We start from the raw sequence: 17,266 nt of genomic DNA, 5'->3' as shown, positions 1-17,266 counted from the left end.
AAGTTATCATGTTATAGCAGGAGAACAAGGTAAACGACTCTGCCGGAACTAATGGCCTTGGCCCAGAGGTGCTTTTCGGAAAGACAACTGGGGTTTGTCTTTCCTCAAAGATGTTTTGCTTCTCATACATGAAGTTTCTTTAGCTGAACTGAAGAAACAAGCTCCTTGGATGGGAAGCGAAATGTCTTCAAGGAAAAATGAAGTCCAGTTACCTTTTGAAAAAGCACTTTTGAGACAACCCTGAATCTCCATAGGTATAAAATGGCCTTGGCATTTCCTTACTTGCATGTTCCGTAGGCCTTAACGGAAGAACACAACGGCTGCCAACTTCTCTTTTCCTCTTTGGCTTCCAACACTCCCCTGGTAAAGTTGTACAAGTCAGGGGGGATGAAGGCTTCCGCCCGTTTCAAATAATGCAACACTCCAACTGCGTGGCAGGTGTTCTTCTCCGTCAACAGGAGGATGGATTTGGCTTTGCTCTGATCTTTTCCATGTGAGGGACTCTTTGCACAGAGGGAAGAAAAATGTGGGAAGAACAGAAGATGAGAGTACAGTGGTACCTCTAACCAGGAACGCCTCCACTTACGAACTTTTCTAGATAAGAACCGAGTGTTCAAGATTTTTTTGCCTCTTCTCAAGAAACATTTTCCATTTACAAACCTGAGCCTGTAACCGAAACTTTAATGGGAAAAGGCAGAGAGAAGCCTCCGTGGGGCCTCTCTAGGAATCTCCTGGGAGGAAACAGGGCCAGAAAAGGCAGGGAGAAGCCTCCGTGGGGCCTCTCTAGGAATCTCCTGGGAGGAAACAGGGCTGGAAAAGGCAGGGAGAAGTCTCCGTGGGGCCTCTCTAGGAATCTCCTGGGAGGAAACAGGGCCGGAAAAGGCAGGGAGAAGCCTCCGTGGGGCCTCTCTAGGAATCTCCTGGGAGGAAACAGGGCCGGAAAAGGCAGGGAGAAGCCTCCGTGGGGCCTCTCTAGGAATCTCCTGGGAGGAAACAGGGCTGGAAAAGGCAGGGAGAAGTCTCCGTGGGGCCTCTCTAGGAATCTCCTGGGAGGAAACAGGGCCGGAAAAGGCAGGGAGAAGCCTCCGTGGGGCCTCTCTAGGAATCTCCTGGGAGGAAACAGGGCCGGAAAAGGCAGGGAGAAGCCTCCGTGGGGCCTCTCTAGGAATCTCCTGGGAGGAAACAGGGCCGGAAAAGGCAGGGAGAAGCCTCCGTGGGGCCTCTCTAGGAATCTCCTGGGAGGAAACAGGGCTTCCACCTTCCCCATGGTTTCTCCAATTGCACATATTTAGGATTTGCTCAGACCTTTTCTACCGAATTCTGGAAGTTGGCAGACAAGCTGTGTAGGCGGGCACCAAAGATTCTTGGAGTTGGTGGAAAGCTGAAGTGAATGACACGGGTAGCATTCGTAAACTTTACAGCTGCCGTGCAGTCATCTGTTAAAACTGGAAAGAAAAATCAGGTCTGTAATGCAAAAGCATATTTTTATGTGCTGCCAAAAACTGGAAAGACAATCTGTATTTCCAAATATGTCTAGTTCACTTTGTAATCAGTAAAAACCCTACAGGTTAGTTCTAACATAAGGATTCATCTCACTTCCTGGTTCTTAACTAATTAAAAGCTTTCAGACTATTAATTAGTTACTTGGGAGGGAGCTACAAATAAGGCAAACCACATCCTTTATAAGGCAGGGAATAACCACCTGTAACAGGTAGACAAGATGGATTAATAGAAGCATCAAGAATACTGTTCTTACTAGTTCATTTCTTGTTTTTCACTGTATGATTAACACCTACCCTAAGGTTTAATGAGACAATCATTATAGTTGATAGCAATCGAATTGACACTGATCTTAATCTAAAGTGCTTTATAAGATTCTGCTGCACGAATCCCAGCGACCAGTTAGGTCCCACAGAGTGGATCTTCTCTGGGTCCCGTCAACTAAACAATGTCACTTGGCGGGACCCAGGGGAAGAGCCTTCTCTGTGGCGGCCCCGGCCCTCTGGAACCAACTCCCCCCAGAGATTAGAATTGCCCCCACCCTCCTTGCCTTTCGTAAACTACTTAAAACCCACCTCTGCTGTCAGGCATGGGGGAATTGAGATCCTCTTTCCCCCTAGGCCTTTACAATTCTATGCATGGTAGGTATGGTTGGTTTTTATATTAATGGGTTTTTAATCGTTTTTAGTATTAGATTACTATTGTACACTGTTTTATTGTTGCTGTTAGCCGCCCCGAGTCTCCGGAGAGGGGCGGCATACAAATCCAATAAATAAATAAATAAATTAGTCAACTGAAACAAAAGTAGGGAGCTAGAGTCAACTGTATTTTTGAGAAAGAGCCTAGAAAAGATACTTACCCAATACAACATGGGTTCCAGGGCTGATGGTTTTGTTCCACTGTTCTATGATATAATCAGAATGGAATCCAATCCCTGGGTTCATTTTCAAGCAAAAGAGTGAAATGCTCTCTACTGCCTGATCACAAAAATGAGGATGCAATCGTGTCAAATAATATTCAATATAAAAGAATTTTCATAAAAAGCTCGGCTGACAGAAAATAACCGAGTCATACAAAGTGATTCATTTATTTGGGTCAGGGAAGGATGCGAGACTCCATCCATTATTGCTTATTTATCTATGACAACACCCTGAACAAACCATGCCTAATATCCTTTCTTAGCTCTGCTTAAATACAGAGTCTAAAAACAGGGGCATCCAATTTTGGAAATTTTTAGGGGAGGAGATACCTTGTAGACCATGTCTCTTTCTTCCACAGAACATGTAAAAATCAGAGTCTTTTGAGCGTCTGTAGGGGTAAAATCTAATGTCTGAAGTAAAGTAGAGATCCGGTCACACTCAAGGCAGAGGTGCACAACCTGAAATGACACGATATTCAAACATGCTAGAACGGAAATTGTTCATTTTTTAAAAAGGCTTTTCAGCAAGTGATTTAGAGATGCACACCAAACCCCATCAGGATTATTCTCTTAGGCCAGGGGTAGGCAAAGTTGGCTCTTCTATGACATGTGGACTTCAACTCCCAGAATTCCTGAGCTAGCATGATTGGCTCAGGAATTCTGGGAGTTGAAGTCCACAAGTCATTCAAGAGCCAACTTTGCCTGCCCCTGTCTAAGGCAGAAAACCATAATCAAGGACCAAAAGATAGAAATCCCCAATATGGTTCAGCTGACACTCAATATGATCCTTTGTTCTGAGGGGACAATACAGGTAAGTCCTTGTCTTTAACAAGTCAATTGTCGTTAACAATTGGGCCTTTTTTTATTGCAACTTGCTCCAAAGAATGTTTTTTTAAGCCCTAACCAGGGGATAAAATAATGTGCTGAAGCTGGCCAGACTAAGGACGCTAGCCATATGAATATACCTTGTAGGAAGATTTCCCCTATTTTCCTCCCCAAAAGCTATACTCCAAAAAATGCGATAAATTTTCTGCTTTTACCTACTAAGAGCCGTCTCAACAGCTGCCTCTGGTGCGTTCGCCAAATCAAAACCCACTATTATATAGACATAAAAAAGATACAAAAAAACCTCTTACCTGTTGCACTTTCCCATATATGGCAGCTTCTTCCATGGAAGTGATTACAACATATGGATCATGCATGAATTCTTTTGTTAAAACCTCTATGTTTTTGTCCCAGTGGTTTCCAACAGCAACGATCTGCTGAGGTGCAAACTCCTTTTCTTTAACGCTCAAGTTAGATTTGTAGTATTGTAAAATAGTATGTATCTGTAAACAGGGATTAAAGCATAGAAACATAGAATACTGATGGCAGAAAAAGACCTCATGGTCCATCTAGTCTGCCCTTATACTATTTCCTGTATTTTATCTTACAATGGATATAATTGTTTATCCCAGGCATGTTTAAATTCAGTTACTGTGGATTTACCAACCACGTCTGCTGGAAGTTTGTTCCAAGCATCTACTATTCCTTCAGTAAAATAATATTTTATCATGTTGCTTTTGATTTCCCCCCCAACTAACTTCAGATTGTGTCCCCTTGTTCTTGTGTTCACTTTCCTATTAAAAACACTTCCCTCCTGGACCTTATATTTAACCCTTTCACATATTTAAATGTTTCGATCATGTCCCCCCTTTTCCTTCTGTCCTCCAGACTACACAGATTGAGCTTCATTGTTATCTTCTGCCTTTCCAACAGAGATTTGCTATACAGGAGATTTATGAATGGAAGTGAGGGGACAAGAAAGTAACTTCTTACTAGCGGCTCTTTAGAAATGAATTAAGATTTTGGTTTATGTATTGTTAAATCTGCACTTGTTCTGTTTTTCTTTCCATTCCGTTGCATCAAGTTCAAGTTACCCCAATGAAATGTTTTATTTATAGGGGGTAACATAAAACCACAGCTGATTGAGGGGGGGGCAGAGACGTAAAAACTTTTTCCCCACTTAAGAGCTGCAGTGGTACAGTAGTTAGAGTGTAGTGCAGTGTTCCCTCGATTTTCGCGGGGGATGCATTCCAAGACCGCCCACGAAAATCGAATTTCCGCGAAGTAGAGATGCGGAAGTAAATACACTATTTTTGGCTATGAACAGTATCACAAGCCTTCCTTTAACACTTTAAACCCCTAAATTACAATTTCCCATTCCCTTAGCAACCATTTAGATTATTACTCACCATGTTTATTTATTAAAGTTTATTAAAAAAAATATTTATTAAAGCCAGACGAAAGTTTGGTGATGACATATGACGTCATCAGGCAGGAATAACCATGGTATAGGGGAAAAAACCATGAAGTATTTTTTAATTAATGTTTTTTAAAAACTGTGGTATAGACTTTTCGTGAAGTTTGAACCCGTGAAAATCGAGGGAACACTGTACTATCGGCTGTCAGCAGTTAAATTTCTGCAGGCTCAAGATTGACTCAGCCTTCCATCCTTCAGAGGTAGGTAAAATGAGGACCCAAGTTGTTGGGGCAATATGTTGACTCTGTAAACCGCTTAGAGGGGGCTGTAAAAGCACTGTGGAGAGGTATAGAAGTCTATTGCTATTATTCCTTCAACAAAGCCCAAAAAGTGGTTTCAAGCCCAAACTCACCTGCTCCTTGGCATCAGAGAACAATACATCAACCTCATCTAACACCAGGTGACACAACCTAAGGAAGAGTAAACTATGATGCTCCAGCAGCCGCAAAAAGCTAGGTGGGGTGGTTACTATGATCTCACCTGTCAAATGAAAAGGAATGCGTCACTGGTACAAGCTCACTGGGTTTGGAAGTGAAAATAAAACATTCAAAAGCTTAATGGCTCACATACACCGACACTAACTGGTACCTCTGAAGAGCATTCTAGCCTGGAGAAAATGGGCAATCATAAAGCATAATTTGTTATGCTTTATGGTTTATAGAAACATAGAAGATTGACGGCAGAAAAAGACCTCTTGGTCTTTTTCTGCCATCAGTCTTCTATGTTTCTATCTAGTCTGCCCTTATACTATTTCCTATATTTTATCTTAGGATGGATATGTTTATCCCAGGCATGTTTAAATTCAGTTACTGTGGATTTACCAACCAGGTCTGCTGGAAGTTTGTTCCAAACATCTGCTACTCTTTCAGTAAAATAATACTTTCTCACGTTGCTTCTGATTTCCCCAACTAATCTCAGATTGTGTCCCCTTATTCTTGTGTTCACTTTCCTATTAAAAACACTTCCCTCCTGAACTTTAACCCTTTAACATATTTAAATGTTTTGATCATGTCCCCCCTTTCCTTTCTGTCCTCCAGACTATACAGATAGTTCTATCTGTAGTTCTATCTTCTTTTACAAACCTTGTTACCTGAAACGAAGAAAGCTTTCATTTGTTTTGGCTATCGATGTAGGCAGTGAAGGGCTACCAAAATTTTTACTACCACACTATGGGCATCACTTATGCAGGACACCCTGCATTTTCTTTCAACATCTTTCAGTGCAAATTGGGTGCTCTGGGGTGGAGCTCCATTTTCGCTACCCCACTGCGTTCGCCCCCATCTGGGCAGTAGTCCACCCCTGGATGTAGGCAATCCTCAATTTACCCCCACAACGGAGCCCAAATTTCTGTTGCTAAGCAATAGAGCCGTTGAGCGATTTTTGCCTAGTTTTACCTTTCTTGCCAGAGTCAAGTGAATTACTGGCGGCTGTTAAGTTAGTGACACAGTTAAGCAACTCTGGCTTCCCCATTGACTTTGCTGGTCAGTTGCAAAAGGGGAATCACATGACCCCTGGGACGCTGGAATCGTCATAAATATGAACCAGTTGTCAAACATCCAAATTCTGTTCACATGACCATGGGGATGCTGAAGCATGAAAAATGGTCATAAGTCACTTTATTCAATGATATCGTAACTTTGAATGGCCACTAAATGAACTGTTGTAAGTCGGGGACTGCTTATAGTTACAGTTAACACATTTTAAGGGGCAGCAGCGCTATTCTAAAATTCTACGCCTGATGTTTAGGATTGCCTTTATGTTTTTGTTATGTCTTTTATCTGCTCATTCCTTCCTGTGGACAATACAATTAATCAAGTTTTGCTTACATCCATAGTTCCCTCTAAGCTGAGCAGGGAGCAATCGCTCACTTAAAAATCACCATCCACTCAGAGTTTTCCAAACCTGCCCAGAAGCCGAGAGGGAAAGAGTGAGAGGGAAGGAGAGAGAGAGGAAGAGAGGAAGAGAGAGAAACAGATAGAAAAAAGAGAGGAAGGAAAAGAGAAAGAAAAAGAATGGGATTAAGGAAGAGAGAAAGAAAATCAAAATCTAGTTTGAAACTAGCTCAACTGTTTAAGTGGCATTTTGATATTGATAGAGTTGCCCTATTATGAGCTCATTGTTATAGACACACAGTACAGTATTTTATTTTGAAATTCTCGGAGGCAAAACAGGGTGGGTTTTTTGTTTGTTTGTTTGTTTATTTATTATTTCTGTGCCGCCCAGTCCCGAAGGGACTGCCGCTCAGACACTATACTTTCCTGCCCCCCCCCACCCTCCCCCCCCAAAAATTAGAGGGAACACTGCTTACATCCTCTTGGAATTCTTACACTCTTGATTTCTTCCTTGTTCATTCCCAGGAAAAGCAGCATTGGGTGAAGAAGCCTGGAGCAATGGCTGTACGTTTTCAGGAGCTCAAATACCAGCTCTGCTTTCTTCTGGCTAGGGCATATGATTAATGCTACTGGCTACATATACAAAACATTATACAAAGATGAATCAGAAATATGTAGATCACGCTTCTTGAAAAAGTAAGATGATTAGCCATTATAAACAATACAAACTTGTGCAGAGAGCCAAATTGTTGCAGCATAGCATAAAATATGTTACAATAGGATTGTATTATAATTATATACAGTGATCCCTCAATTAGCACGGTCTCGATTAGTGCGAAACGCTGCAACGCGGTTTTTCAAAAAATATTAATTAAAAAATACTCCACGGTTTTTTTTGCTATACCACGGTTTTTCCCACCCGATGACGTCATACGTCATCACCAAGAGTCACTTCTCTGTCTCTTTCTCTTTCTTTCCTGTCACTATGCTTCAATCATTTTCTCATTTCTCTTTTTTCTCCCCTTTTTTCTATCATTTCTCTCTCTCTTTCTTCCTCTCTCACACTCTCTTCCTCCCTTCTCTCTCCCCCCCTCCACTTGCCCACGAGAAGAAAAAAAGCAACCTCTGCCGGGCAGCTCCCCTTGTGCCCCCGCTTTGTGCCTGCCTCTTTTGGGGATTTCTTTTTCTTTTCTTTTTTGCGCTGGCAGCGGGAGCTGTTGGGGAGGGCTCTGCCGGGAAGGCCTCTCAGCTGCAGAGCCGAATAGGGGCGGAGGCAACAGCGGAGCCCGGCGCTGGGGCCATGCGAGGCTGTTCATCCAGGGGGGCGTGGACTGGCAAGTCGCCCTCCTTTCTCTCTCTTTCTCAAGATCGCTTGCCGCTTGCCGCTTGCCTATTGCAGCGAAGGAGGCGAAGCAAGGCTCCAAGCTGCAAAGCGGCAAGCGATCTTGGAGTTTCCCCTTTGCCTGGGCGGCAGGAAGACCAAGGGAAGGTTCCTTCAGCCGCCCAACACCTGATCCGCTCCGCAGCGCGGCAGCAGCGAGGAGCCGAAGATGGGGTTTCCTCTTTGCCTTTACCCCATCTTCGGCTCCTCGCTGCTTCCGCGCTGCGGAGCAGATCAGCTGTTGGGCGGCTGAAGGAAACTTCCCTTGGTCTTCCCCGCCGCCCACACGCAAACTCCACCATCTGCGCATGTGCGGCCATGAAAAAAATGGCGCACATGCGAAGATGGTGGTTTTTACTTCCGCATCCAGTATAACGCGGAAATCGGTTAGCGCGGGAGGTCTTGGAACGTAACCCCCGCGCTAACCGAGAGATCACTGTATATCTGGACCTCTAGCATAAAAATGCTCTACTTAACCCAGGACAGGAGGGCACTAAACTTGCCTAATCTGCATTCCTGGCAATTGCTACAAGGAAACGAAAGGGCTAAATAAACATCTCACAATAAACAAAGTTTACATCACTCTGGACAGATATGATCAAAGGGGGAGATTTACAATTGCCTGAAGCATACACAGGACAAAAGGGGTAATTAAGGAAGATTAGTGAGATAAGGCAGAAGGCTTCAGAGAAATTAGGTGTGAGGAACATCTGCTCTTAGGAAGAGTTTTCTAGGAAATTGTTTCTTGATATCTATGGGAAAAGGAAGAACTCAAAAGATACGTTTGAAGTTATGTTATTGGATGTATCATTTGACATGTATATGTAATCATCCCCAGTTCCCAAATAAAAAGGAGTACATGGCTCTACACCGTCACTTCACCCAGAGAGACAATGTGTCCAGGTTTTCTTTCTAGGATTCGCGTTCGTGAGTGACCCCACACGGCTGGGTTGCTCTTAGCCCCTTTTTGAGGACATTGTCTTCACTAGGGACTTTGACAGCATCCACACCAAATATTTTACAATGAATTAAAGTGCCACTGCATTTTAAAAATTATTGCTATCTTTAAATCACTGCCATCTTTCCAAAATCATTTTTCCTTCCATGCAAAGGATTTCATTTGGAAAAAAAAACATGTTCAACAATGCAACAGAACTAGGAATAAAAATCTAACTGTAGCCCATTTTAAGTACTTGTCAGTAGTTAAAGCAACTGTGAAGCATTAATTGAATATTCCACTTACACCTTGTTTAGCCGATAACGATATGTAGCAATTTTTTGACTGTAAAAATGTAATGATTGGCAGAAGATATGAAAGTGGGTTAGTTTCAGAAGAGATAATGAGCGAATCATAACCACGTGCTATTGCAGGCCAGGAGTAAGACTGTACATGATTAGGTCCTTGGAATTGCTTTCTTAAAAGCTCCTTTCAGAAAAGAAACACAAAATATTTGGTTAGAGTTAGACTTTGCTTGCAAGAAACAGAACACTTACAATGACAATTGTGTATTTAGGCATATAGGACATTTTTCTGCAGTGCAGAAGCTCTCAATTTACTTGCAAAGCAACAGAGTAATAAACAAGCATAATACTAAAGCAATCTTGAGCAGTCTGAACTTCCCAAGTCGATGCAGGAAGAACATATTTTTTTTGTTATGCCTTTTTAACGATGGTTCTAAGTTAGGTGTCCATTGCAAATCCTGGTAGATTATAGCACCCCAAAATATGAAGGCCTCTGCTATTGAAGGAATCAAGATTAAATTGTCATTAAATAAAACTATTCAATGCCCCTCTGCGGCCCCTTATCTGATATGACACCGCCAAAATGGAAAGAATTTATGTAAATAAACGTAGTCCCAGAAGCATACGCTATTAATTGTTGTTAATTACTAATACCACTGTGCTGAATGTTGGGGGAGGGGGGAACCCCCCAAGAATGGTTATTAGAATGCTTTTGTTCAGAGCAAAGTACTCATTGCTCTTTAAGGAATTTGATCACGGCATGACCAAGGTATCACTATGTGCTTTTCTGCAATATGGTAAATTATATCCTATTAAAGATTGTAAGTACTACCTTTATTAAAGCTGGAAACAGTGGTGAAGTTTCAAGAGATGAGCATGGTTCAATTTTATTACTTAGCACAACAGGAAGACATGTAGTGATATTCAGCTTAAGCTCCTAAAAATAAACCAATGAAAGGCTAAAAGGCCATGCACAACTTTTTTTAGTGTTCAATCTGAAACAAGCATATTCATACAAATCCAAATAATAAATTTTCTACCTTGTTTACAAAATAAACAAAAACGCACAAGAAATGAAGGCAAATATACACTCCCAGAATAATTGGATCCTGAAACATTATTATTATTATTATTATTATTATTATTATTATTATTATTAATTATATTTGTATGCCGCCCCTCTCCGCAGACTCAGGGCGGCTCACAGCAGTGATAAAACAATATACAATAACAAATCTAATATTAAAAGTCTAAATTAACAATTTAACATAAAAAACCTAAAACCCCCATTATTTAAAAGCATACACACAAACATACCATACATAAAACTACATAGGCAAGTCTCAGTTCCCCCATGCCTGACGTCAGAGGTGGGTTTTAAGAAGTTTATGAAAGGCAAGGAGGGTGGGGGCAATCCTAATCTCCGGGGGGAGCTGGTTCCAGAGGATCGGGGCCACCACAGAGAAGGCTCTTCCCCTGGGTCCCGCCAGCCGACATTGTTTAGTCGGCGGGACCCGGAGAAGACCAACTCTGTGGGACCTAGCCAGCAAAAGGCGGTCTCGCAGATATTCTGGTGTCATGAAGGGCTTTATAGGTCATAACCAACACTTTGCATGTACAGGCAACCAATGCAGACTGCAGAAACTTCTTAGAATGTGTAAATTTGAAGCTTCAGTTTCTGATGCCTTCGTTAAAACATTTCTTATTTCAGAAAAAAACCCACACAAATTAAAACATTAAAAGTTAATCTCTTTCTTTCTTGGATTACCTCAGTTTCTTGTCCAGTGTCAATTTTCAGAGGATCAGGGTTTAAAAACTGTAGAAGCCTGAAAACACACAAGTTGACTTTTCAAGTATCTGTTTAATGCATGTCTTTGTTTTTTTCTAAGCTTTATAGAGTTGAGGGCCAAATATACAACTTCTTGTGCTGCTTTGGCTGGAAGGATTAACATTTCCTGGTTCAGTCACTTAACAAATTTTGGGCCCAAGTCTCAGCAATCCAAATCCCAAATTAGGATGTTTCTTTTAAGATAACGATAGATGTTATAAACAGATTTATTCAACTATTAAAACACATCAAGTCTCCTAACAATGTAACTTTTTGGGGGGTTTACATTTATTTCCTTATACAGTAGTAAGAAATTTTATTCCATTATGGTAGGAACTGAACTGCTGTTTAGCAACTATCTATGTGGTTTGAAATAAACAGGACACAGATCACCCCACGGTTTGAAGATTAACCCCAATACTTCAGTTCAGTACATACTTTTCCAGTAGTTTAATATCTGAAAAATATAATTAGCAAAGGTATTGATGAACTCAGCGCTAACAAGCATGTTTATATCTTTTTGAAACTGGTAAGCTTTCCATTCTTTTCCTGGATAAAGTTCACCACTTCACTTTGATTTTGGGAAGGTTCAAGAAGCAATGCCTTCTGGGCCTCTCCTCTCAAAGAAAAGGGGATATCTTTTTCCAGGTGCAATGGAGTACAAGATATTGCTTTCCTAAAATTTTGGGAGCTCAATTTTTTTTTGAAGCATGTCGTAACATCACGGTCAAGATTGTGCTGTTGTAGGAAAATTGCTGGCAATCACACATTTCAGCTAAATAAAATAAATAAAAGGCCAGCTCAAATTAGCCTCCTAGTTTGTAATAACAACCCATCTTTAGTTTTGAAAAAGATGCAGTAGCAACAATGTCCTTTCCTGAAACACAGAATCAGACCTATTTCTTTTCTTCTTCTTTTTTTTTTTTGTATTCTCTTTTCACTCTGTTAAACTTCCAAATCTTAGACTTCTTCTCCTCACTTTTCTGCTTCCCACTGGTGTGGACGGATCGCAATGGCCGAATCCTCTGGCATTCCGAGGATCGGTTCTCCCGTTTCCAGAGCTGCGGGGCAGACCCTTGCCTCCGGAGCTTCGGCGATGGCTCCTCGGACAGGGGGGAACCCCCTGTTCTAGGATCGGGCCATCCGGACCCAATCCAACTGCAAACCGCGACCTCTGGAAGGGTGAAAGGAGTCTCGGGGACAGAGCCCTGCCCCGGAGCCTCCGCAGCGATCCCGGACCAGACCGGAAGTCAGAATCAGACCTATTTCAAGGAACAGGTGTAAATGCATCTGCCTGTTCTTTATACAAAGCATATTAATTAAACGTCCTACTTGTTAATGACTACTTTGATTTCAGTTGCAGTAACACTAGGGCTATCAATAGATACAAACTAAATGTAATCCGCTCTAATCTTGATTGCAGAAAATACGACTTCTGCAATAGAGTAGTAAATGTCTGGAATGCTTTACCTGACCCTGTTGTTAATTTCTCTAACCCCCATACCTTTTACCGTAAACTGTCTACTGTGGACCTTACACGTTTCATAAAAGGCCCATAGAGGGGGTGTGCATTAGTGCACCAGCATGCCTACCATCCATGTCCTACAGTACCCATTGGTATCGTGTTTTCCCCCAAAATAAGATCCTTTTATTTTTTTGAACCCTGAAATAATTGCTTGGCCTTATTGACATGCACTCAAAAGCCCGATGGGGCTTATTATCAGGGAATGTCTTATTTAGGGGGAAACAGGGTATGTACAACTAGACAACTAGATACAAGAACAGTTTTTTTCCGAACGCCATCACTCTGCTAAACAAATAATTCCCTCAACACTGTCACTTTCTACTAAATCTGCACTTCTATTCTACTAGTTTTTCTCATCATTCCTATCACCCATTTCCTCCCATGTTGACTGTATGACTGTAACTTGTTGCTTGTATCCTAAGATTTTTATTAATATTGCTTCTTCATTGCTTATTTGACCTCTATGACAATCATTAAGTGTTGTACCATATGATTCTTGACAAATGTAAATTTTATTTTATGTACGCTGAGAGCATATGCACCAAGACAAATTCCTTGTGTGTCCAATCACACTTGGCCAATAAAAATTCTATTCTATTCTACTCATTTTATGTATTTGTGGCTATGTTTTGCTCCTTTATATTCATTTATTTGTGCCATTTTTTCATGTGCTTTGTTTCCTTGCACTTGTTGACATAAACAAACAAACAATAAATAAACAATTGTTTGAACTTCATTAACGTTGGCTGTCAAGATGAGAAAAAGCTTACTTCACCCCAAGGTTGTTCTTGTGGAGTTCATTTTCTCCTTCCTGGATTGTTGTCTTAGGTGAGTTGCTAAAATGAAGCACAACTGTTTGAGAAAAAAAATCTTAGCAACATCTGTAAATGTTAATGGCTCAGAGATTGCACACAAGGATCAGGAATCTTTCTAAATTCTCAGATTCTTATTCTCCCCGAAAAACAGCATGGGGAGAAATAGGAATGTGTCTTCTGCGCTCAGGGTTGTTTTTGGATCCCACCTAAATTATGAAAAATGCAAATAAAAACAGACCTGGCTATTTTAATGGCTGTTGGGCCACATCTGGCCATTTGGCTGTCTGGAGCATGTCAGGGCAATTGGTAATTATAAACCAAATCCTGGAGCAGCTTCAGGAGGTGGCAGTAGCAGTCACAGTAGCAGTGTGAGGGGATACAGGCTTGACCACCCACCACCACCTCGGTTGAAGCATGAGCTTGTGGGCGAGTGTGAACACTCACAATACTAGACAACACAATATCAACAGTAGAAACCTTCAAATTTCTAGGTTCTATCATATCTCAAGATCTAAAATGGTCACCTAACATCAAAAACATCATCAAAAAAGCACAACAAAGAATGTTCTTTCTGCGCCAGCTCAGGAAGCTCAAACTGCCCAAGGAGCTGCTGATATGGTTCTACAGAAGAATCATTGAGTCTGTCATCTGCACCTCTATAACTGTCTGGTTTGGTGCTGCAACCCAACAGGACCGACACAGACTTCAGAGGATAAACAGAACTGCAGAAAAAACAATTGCTGCCAACCTGCCTTCCATTGAGGACCTGTATGCTGCACGAGTCAAAAAGAGGGCAGGGAAAATATTTACTGACCCCTCACATCCTGGACACAAATTGTTTCAACTCCTACCCTCAAAACGTCGCTACAGAGCACTGCATACCAAGACAACTAGACACAAGAACAGGTTTTTCCCGAATGCCATCACTCTGCTAAACAAATAATTCCCTCAACACTGTCAGACTTTCTACTAAATCTGCACTTCTATTCTACTAGTTTTTCTCATCATTCCTTTCACCCATTTCCTCCCATGTTGACTGTATGACAGTAACTTGTTGCTTATATCCTAAGATTTTTATTAATATTGCTTCTTCATTGCTTATTTGACCCCTATGACAATCATTAAGTTTTGTACCACATGATTCTTGACAAATGTATATTTTATTTTATGTACGCTGAGAGCATCTGCACCAAGACAAATTCCTTGTGTGTCCAATCACACTTGGCCAATAAAATTCTATTCTATTCTATTCTATAACAGCTCTGGTTACTCACGTGGCACCTTAGGAAAATTAATTGCCCAGCCCAGAACTGGAAATAAGATACATAAGAAGTGAGCTACTAAGATGAATTTGATCGATATTCTGTTGGACAAAACACTGATAATATTAATATTTTAAAACATCCCTGTCTCTTGTTAGAAGTCAATGAATTAGAAGCCAATTTAAATCAGTTTAAATTTAAATTATTTAAATTTACACATTAATTCTGCTCTGTAATACCAACCAACTATTTTCTATGGGTTTCTTTTTAGGAAAATAGTATCTTACCAGTCATGAAACAGAAATGAAATGCAAAAATTTAAAATATACCTGACTGTTTGCATGTCTGTTGGTACAGAAAAAGTTACTCCTTGCTTCAAAGGGGAAACAGGCACCATTATATCCTAAGCAGGCAAATAAAGGAATCTCTCATTTTTATTCAGGACTCTACAAAAAGGGTCATGTCTATGTTTGTTAACTGAATGCATTTCACTATACTGTAGAATAAAAAGCAAGCATTTTATTTATTTATTTAGTCCAATACACAATGAGGGTTTTAGTGGGTATATATCAATATACACATAGTAAAATACATGATGAAGGTTATAGAGGAGATACTCATAGTAAAATATATCTAAGAAATAATAGAAAAGAAGATATAGGAATAGAATATATCAATGAAAGAATAGAAGAAGAGATATAGGAATAGAGGAAAGGTATATAGGAGATATAGGAGAGCAAATAGGACAGGGGACGGAAGGCACTCTAGTGCACTTGTACTCGCCCCTTACTGACCTCTTAGGAATCTGGATAGGTCAACCGTAGATAATCTAAAGGTAAAGTGTTGAGGGTTTGGGGATGACACTATGGAGTCCGGTAATGAGCATACATGGTAACGTTTCTTAATATTAAAGCAGCTAAATACTAGATATGTGCCATTATCTTCTGCCTAAACTGTACATGTTTATTTAGAATAGAGTAGAGCATTCAAAAATTGAATGGACCCTTTTCCCAAGGTTTGGATGTTTTAACAGTTCAGCAATGCTTGAAATTTGAAAACCAATAAGAAAAAAATGATGCATTTAGTACTTACAGGCTGCTTTGTTTTATGTAAGTTAGTTTCTGGGAAGCGTGTAAACTCTGCTTTCTCAGAATTATCACCAATAGGAGCAACATCTAAAAGAAACGTACAAGTGACTTTTTACTAAAATGCTTAAAATACATCTCCTGAAGGCCATGTCCTGGAAATAAAATCATTTTTAAAAAATTAAAGTACAATTTTCATTTATATAAACATCCATCTTATAGAGTAAGTTTGGATGGGCTACCGCAGGTAAAAACAATGTAAAGTATAGAACACCGCCCAGCCTAGAACTCCCAATTTTGGTTTAGTAGTAAACCTTGGTTTAATTCATTGTCCAATGAACCAAAGTATGCCCTTTTCTTTCCCCCCTCTTTTTGATTGGGAATAATTCATGGCAGATACTGTAGCATAGCCCTGTGATGGCGAACCTGTGGCGCCCAGAACCCTCTCTGTGAGCACATGTGCCGTTGCCAACTGCTCTTCTGCTATCTGGTGCTCCAGCATGTGCAAAAACCAGGTGGCTGGCACACAGCTGGTCTTAAGAGTTTCTGGGGTTCCGGCACTCACATGCGTTCCGGTTTGCACACTCAGTGCTGTAAAGGTTCGCCATCTCTAGTATAGACCTACAGACATAGGGAGCTGTCATTTAGATTAGATTAGATTTATTGGATTTATATGCCGCCCCTCTCCGCAGACTCGGGGCGGCTCACAACAATGGCAAAAACAGTAAATAGTGACAAATCTAATATTTACCAATCTAATTACAGTTTTAGGTTAAAAAAAAATCATAAAAGCAACCCCAATATATATAAAAAAACAAGCACACAATCAATCATACACCAAAACAACATGGGAAAGGGGGAGATGTTTCAATTCCCCCATGCCTGGCGACAGAGGTGGGTTTTAAGGAGCTTACGAAAGGCAAGGAGGGTGGGGGCAACTCTGATATCTGGGGGGAGTTGGTTCCAAAGGGTCGGGACCGCCACAGAGAAGGCTCTTCCCCTGGGTCCCGCCAAACGACATTGTTTAGTTGACGGGACCTGGAGAAGGCCAACTCTGTGAGACCTAACTGGTCGCTGGGATTCGTGCAGCAGAAGGCGGTCCCGGAGATATTCTGGTCCGATGCCATGAAGGGCTTTATAGGTCATAACCAACACTTTGAATTGTGACAGGAAACTGATCGGCAACCAATGCAGACTGTGGAGTGTTGGTGTAACATGGGCGTATTTAGGAAAGCCCATGATAGCTCTCGCAGCTGCATTCTGCACGATCTGAAGTTTCCGAACACTGAGTTTCTGGGGTTCTGGCACTCACATGCGTTCCGGTTTTGCACACTCAGTGCTGTAAAGGTTCGCCATCTCTAGTACAGACCTACAGACATAGGGAGCTGTCATTTACCTTTTTGTGTCTTGTTTTCCTTTTCAACAACTCTGCAGCCACACATTGCTGCATTCCAGGAATAAATCAGCCACCTTCACCTGGTGTTCTGCAGCCCTGAAACCCCTAGTCCTAGTGCCTCCAACACCCTCGTTTCATCCCTGCTACTGCATTCTAACCACAGAACTTTGGAATGGCCT

General features: G+C 41.2%; 1 protein-coding gene across 5 annotated transcripts in view; it reads right to left on the bottom strand.

The window, feature by feature from the left end:
* Nucleotides 1–17,266, bottom strand: part of TDRD12 (tudor domain containing 12) — a 48,988-nt gene that overhangs the window by 23,026 nt on the left and 8,696 nt on the right. For 4 of the 5 annotated variants that reach the window (XM_070760301.1, XM_070760303.1, XM_070760300.1 and 1 more), the window contains exons 9-21: nucleotides 15,699–15,781; nucleotides 14,936–15,009; nucleotides 13,300–13,365; nucleotides 10,945–11,002; nucleotides 10,009–10,113; nucleotides 9,178–9,360; nucleotides 7,030–7,186; nucleotides 5,074–5,201; nucleotides 3,556–3,747; nucleotides 2,750–2,878; nucleotides 2,360–2,477; nucleotides 1,306–1,445; nucleotides 283–503 (exon numbers count right to left, since the gene is read on the bottom strand). In XM_070760301.1, the coding sequence (XP_070616402.1) occupies nucleotides 283–503; nucleotides 1,306–1,445; nucleotides 2,360–2,477; nucleotides 2,750–2,878; nucleotides 3,556–3,747; nucleotides 5,074–5,201; nucleotides 7,030–7,186; nucleotides 9,178–9,360; nucleotides 10,009–10,113; nucleotides 10,945–11,002; nucleotides 13,300–13,365; nucleotides 14,936–15,009; nucleotides 15,699–15,781 (1,654 nt within the window). The remainder of the gene's footprint in view (nucleotides 1–282; nucleotides 504–1,305; nucleotides 1,446–2,359; nucleotides 2,478–2,749; nucleotides 2,879–3,555; nucleotides 3,748–5,073; nucleotides 5,202–7,029; nucleotides 7,187–9,177; nucleotides 9,361–10,008; nucleotides 10,114–10,944; nucleotides 11,003–13,299; nucleotides 13,366–14,935; nucleotides 15,010–15,698; nucleotides 15,782–17,266) is intronic. The other variant, XM_070760304.1, reaches the window with a different exon arrangement.

This window comes from Erythrolamprus reginae, chromosome 9 (assembly GCF_031021105.1).
Source record: "Erythrolamprus reginae isolate rEryReg1 chromosome 9, rEryReg1.hap1, whole genome shotgun sequence".
NCBI lineage: Eukaryota > Metazoa > Chordata > Lepidosauria > Squamata > Dipsadidae > Erythrolamprus > Erythrolamprus reginae.
Note: the sequence above shows the minus strand (reverse complement) of the source record. Positions and strands in the feature narration are given on the sequence as shown.